General features: G+C 33.4%; 1 protein-coding gene across 1 annotated transcript; it reads left to right on the top strand.

Annotated features, from left to right (window-relative positions):
* The first annotated feature begins 210 nt into the window (after window positions 1-210).
* On the top strand, window positions 211-4,328 carry LOC120254133 (glutathione S-transferase 2-like). Its single transcript, XM_039262276.1, has 10 exons — window positions 211-349; window positions 467-560; window positions 661-717; window positions 817-902; window positions 1,003-1,074; window positions 2,276-2,329; window positions 2,422-2,497; window positions 3,441-3,502; window positions 3,820-3,879; window positions 4,033-4,328. The coding sequence occupies exons 1-10, from the start codon at window positions 332-334 to the stop codon at window positions 4,135-4,137; spliced, it is 684 nt and encodes a 227-aa protein (XP_039118210.1). The 5' UTR covers window positions 211-331; the 3' UTR covers window positions 4,138-4,328.
* The last annotated feature ends 1,046 nt before the right edge of the window (window positions 4,329-5,374 follow it).

Raw genomic sequence — 5,374 nt, forward strand, 5'->3', positions numbered from 1 at the left:
GGTCAGGTTCGAGAATGGGAGTATAATTTCAGAACCTGAGCCTGGGAATGTATTTTCTGGGAATCCCCATCCCGTTGATATCCCTAGGAAGATTATTAGATGTAAAATAATAATTTTAAAAATCTACAAGTGAAAAGTAATAATAATAATTATAAATAAATAAATAAAAAAGGCGGCTAAAATCTTATCCAAAATGGGAGGACTTTTTGCTCAAAAGCAAACATATCCCAGTGACACCAGTGGCTTTTATGGTTCCTTCAAAACCTATTCGTTCTGTGCGTCGTTTTCACCAACTCTCAGTGGACGTTCTCACTTGTTTGCCAGGAACTCCATGGCATCCGATTCCAAGGTACCTCTCTCTCAATCTCCGCTTCTTATCCTCGCAAATATGGTTTAAATCGAGTCAGCGAGCTGCGGATTTCATCGCTTGAGCTTGATTTTCATCCTTTTTCATCGATTCTTTCAGGATATTGCTGGACCGGCACAAGCGAAGCTGAAGCTCTACAGCCACTGCCAGAGCACTTGCTCTCAGCGTGTCATCATTGTTCTCAAGCTGAAAGGTTTCTTGTTTTCCCTTTGGTGGCTTTAAATTCGTGTTTAGCTTCAATTTTCAGATCTTGGGTTTCATTAATGTTTGATTTTGCGTATGCTTTTGAAAAGGTTTGGATTATGAGTACAAGGCAGTGGATATTATGAAAGGTGATCACTTTGATCAAGGTGTGGTGCCAAAAAAATTCTTAATATTTTTTTTTAAAGGTTCGAATTTTGTTTCTTCAAATTGGACTTTTGGCGTTGTTTCTGTTTGCGATTTTGTAGAATTTGAGAGGTTAAATCCAATTAATTTTGTGCCGGTATTGGTGGACGGAGACGTAGTAGTTGGTGATTCTTATGCCATTATTCTTGTGCGTCAGTGATATATGTACTTTCAAGTGCAAAGTGAGGTTTTTATGTTGCCTTTTTCATAATTACTGTGTGAATTTATTTTTATTTTATTTTTAAAAGTATTTGGAGGATAAGTACCCTCAACATCCATTGCTCCCCAAGGATCTTAAGAGGAAGGCTCTTAATCTCCAGGTGAAGAAAAAAATAATGTCCTTATTTATGTTATTAATTTATTTTTGCCTATTTTTTTTTTACATATTACTGATACAATGCTTATTAAGAGTTGCAAAATTGCAGAGGCACATTACTGTTATAGCATGGTTTAAGCTATTAAAAGTACACCCAAGCATGAGGTGAGAGTAAATAGTGAAATGTGGGGATTTAATGTTTTAAGTCATGCCTGCTTTTGTATCTTTCAAGATGCATGTTATAAAGAGTTATTGAAAGTTTGGGTTATGCGTTTGTAATTGGGACAAGATTGGGGTTATTGCATGAACTGGGGTAATTTGTGCATGTGTATATGAGGTCCTGGTGAAGGTAAGGATTAGTAGTTGACATTCTTACTGTTGTTGCCATTGTGGGCATTGAATAAAGAGTAGTAGAGGGGAAGTTTAATGAATGAGTTCATTGTCCTGTATATCCTTTTATTTTATTTTGTTTTGTTTTTTTAGATTAAAATGTCTAGTGTATCTTTTGCGTAATGTGTCATTGTGTAAGAGTTAATCATTAAGGTGCGACCTTTCAAAAAAAAAAATAAGAAACTAAGTTTTGGAATTTTTTTTTCTTTTCATTTTGGCGGAAACATCATGGAAAGTTCTATAGGTGACTGGCAGTAAATCATGAAAAGCTCAAATGCCTGAAACCATATCATGAACTAACCACTACTTTATTAATGAAACTCAATTTTTATCAGTTAGTCTTTTTTGTGTGTGTGTGTGTGTGTGTGTGTGTGTGTGTGTGTGTGGAAGTCTTAACCATTAAGTGAGGCATAAAGGTTCATGTTTTTTCATCTGAAAATGGTTTTCTGTACTCTACTATGCATGGGGCAATAAATTTATTTTTTGTCCCATCTATATGATATTTGATCAATGATATCATTACCACTGAGGATGAAGTATATCCGGTGAATTCCTTTGTGAAAACATTAGGTAAAAGGCATCCGAATTGGCCTCATGCAAATTGAAGCATGCTATAATACCCCGTTAACAATGTGGGCATGGCGTTTTCAATTCAGCATTGTGTATTCATTAGGGAAATAAAGGAATTGGAAACAAAGAGAATATGTTAATTTGATTAGATTTTTCCATGAGAGTTCTAAATATCTATGTTTTGATTTAGTCTATAGACTATAGTGTATCAATGCACGCAATCATAATAGTCTCCAATTTTTCAGGTAGCAAGCATTGTTTGTTCAAGCATTCAACCCTTTCACAATCTGCTCATACAAGTAAGTTTAAAACTCCAACAGTTGCTTTAAGAATTTAGTCATTTTCTTAAACAGCATTCTCAGCTTTTAATATGCTGTGTTTCATTTGACAGAAATTCATGGAAACTAAATTTAATGCTGATGAGAAACTCAAGTTGGTTCAACACCATGTTGAGAAAGGCCTTTCTGGTGACGTTCTGAACTTTAATATCATTGTTCATGCTTATCCTTCTAATTGCTGTGCATGCTTTTTCTCTAATCTGCAACAAGGTGTCCCTGTGATTTTAAACAAAATACAAACAAAATCAGAAATATTGTCACGCATGCAATTAACCATTTTTCAGAAAGATATGTCACCTTCAAGAGTAGTTTAATATAATTCTTAGCGAAGGTGCTGTAGATGCTAAGTAATTTTAGTCCAAATTGCAAACTTCTGTGGGAAACAGCAGAAGGATGCTTTAATCCAGTAAACTATCAGTCAAAAAAAGGTATATGGAATCATGGATTGAGTTTTTCTTTTCCTTATCAGCCAAATTGACAAATTCTTATTGTTTTGAAAAAATAACATTAAATAGTACAATCTTAAACAGTCTTTACCACTGAAATCAACTAAGCAGTGCATACTCTGCCAAAAAGTTATGATTCTGTCCTATTTGAGACCCCTACTATTTACTGAAACTCCAATTGATATTCTGTGAATTACTTATATTGGATCTCTGACCACTTAAAAAAAGACCCATATGCAGCCATTGGAACTCCACTTAAAATGTCTAACTCAACCATTAGGATATCTCTAGTTCTTGATTAGAGCCACAATGAGGCTTGACATCAAACTTCTATTCATTGTAATTGTTACAAAAATCCTTTATGCCCTGTCTACAACTTTTTCTACCTTCTCTATTTTGTTTCAACAACAATGCAGCGGTACGGTGTTGAACTAATGGTTTCCTCTTAAGTTCCTAGCTGAACAACACCTCATGACGTCCTTCATACTTTGTGAAAATCAAGTTTTTCAGTTGACAATCTTATTTTATCTATTTTATTACATAATGATCCTTCCAACTGATTCATGGATATATGATTGGAAAGGACTATGGCATCTATGTGCTTACGGTCTTTACTTGCATTTCAGCTCTGGAGAAGCTCCTAAAGGATGTTCCTGGAAAATATGCTACAGGAGATGAAGTCCTACTGGTTTGTGTGCTGTAAATTTGGTTTTATTTTTCCTATTCACATTTACTTTCCAATGAATCTAGTTTGGATGACATTTACATAGAACTATTTCGAGCACTTTCCAGCTTATAAACCCATCTATTTTCCCATGCTTTGCCTTGCACCACATAAATATCTGATGTTCATCAAGCTATGAATGCCAACAATAATAACTGGCATTATTCAATTGATACATGAGATCTAAACCATGTTTCAACCACACAAACTAAGTTCTCGACCTTTGAATGATAACATGTGAATTTCATCTAACCGATGTCAGTGACGATTGTCATATGCAGGCCGATGTGTTTTTAGCTCCACAGCTTAACTTTGCAGTAACATGGCTAGGAATTGACATGGTAATATTTCATTTTATTTAACTTTTGTGAAATCAATGAATTAACAGAATAGCAAACACCTACAAATTACATATTACTGTGCATTTTTCATTAATATTTTTTAAGCAGATTCATGACTCATAAGTTTGTTTTGTTTTCTTTGTTTTTCCCAAGACTCAATACCCAAGATTGGCCAGAGCTGATGTTGCATACAATGAACTTCCTGCATTCCAAGCTGCTCTTCCAGAACGGCAACCAGATTACCCTTCTTCATCTTAATTCACTTTGCAACCAGATTTTGTTTGTGTGTTGTTGTTCTACAGCTAGTGGACTGTGACTTGGCTGCGTGTTGTTTTCCGCCCTATGGGTGTTTTATTCTCTTTATTTTGGAATGGTTGTGGTTTATCTATCTTTTCAAATAAATAAATAAATAAATAAATAATCTATCATAGCAGAGAATGTTTATGTAATCTTCCAGTTTGCTCTCTTTCTGTATGTTGCAAGTAATATGAGGACTCTTTTTATGGAACTTCCCATGACAATTAGAATCTGCATTTGTAAGAGAATTGCATTATCTATTCGAATTTAAGTTAATTTCTCAAATTTATGAGCAACTATTATGAACATTTTGAAGGGTTTTTTTTAATAATCTTGAGATTAAAAACTATTTTGTTCATAATAGTTGCTCATAAGGTTTTGATTTGCCATATTAAAAATGACATCGAAATAAAATATCAATGGTGAATAAAAATATTATAATGCAAATTGTATTGTTATAATAGGTTTTTTACATGAAATATGAATAAAATAACTGGGCCTGATACTGAGATACGCTAAACAAATTTGGCATATGAAAAAATGATGACAAAAAAATGTTTGCCATATATATATATTTTAAATGAAACTTATGAAGTTAAAAAGATATATTTTCTAACTAATTATAGAATTTTATTTATATTAATATATTTTAAAAATTATTTATTAAATATGATATAGGATTTGATTGGTGGTTTTAAATACAGTAAGAATCTTTTATGCATTAAAAAATATATACATACATATACATATAAGCATACATACTATTATATAATATTCAAATTATATATTTCACTTATTTGTTGGACATGGAGGAGATTTTTCTATACCCAAAAGGAATTTACATCGCCTGGCCCTACTTTGTTCCCTGAATTTTAGCCATAGCCTGACTTTGTTAGGGCTAGGAATCGAGTTCTCCATTAGGGTCCGAGCAAATTGACAACCCTTTTAGTTCTAACTTCTATAGAATCTTTTTGTTTGTGTTGCTTATTTCATTTATGTGTAGAAAATTTTATAATATTTTTTTAACAAGTTTATGAATTTTGGTTATGGCCATTTATTGAGTGAACGAAGATTCATTGAGTCGCCCATATTTCAGATTTATTCATCTTCACCAAGGATACATCCTTCTTGTGAGAAAGCGTAACGCACTGAGCCCAGAGATGTGCGCATGTGGGAGAAAACTCAACGCCGACCCACG

The sequence above is a fragment of the Dioscorea cayenensis genome, unplaced genomic scaffold, assembly GCF_009730915.1.
Source record: "Dioscorea cayenensis subsp. rotundata cultivar TDr96_F1 unplaced genomic scaffold, TDr96_F1_v2_PseudoChromosome.rev07_lg8_w22 25.fasta BLBR01000357.1, whole genome shotgun sequence".
Lineage (NCBI taxonomy): Eukaryota > Viridiplantae > Streptophyta > Magnoliopsida > Dioscoreales > Dioscoreaceae > Dioscorea > Dioscorea cayenensis.

What these genes read in the sequence shown, in the direction of transcription:
- LOC120254133 (XM_039262276.1), top strand. An exon ending in GGAAGGCTCTTAATCTCCAG is followed by an intron (nt 1,075 to 2,275) that starts GTGAAGAAAAAA and finishes CCAATTTTTCAG; the next exon opens with GTAGCAAGCATTGTTTGTTC. An exon ending in TGTTGAGAAAGGCCTTTCTG is followed by an intron (nt 2,498 to 3,440) that starts GTGACGTTCTGA and finishes CTTGCATTTCAG; the next exon opens with CTCTGGAGAAGCTCCTAAAG.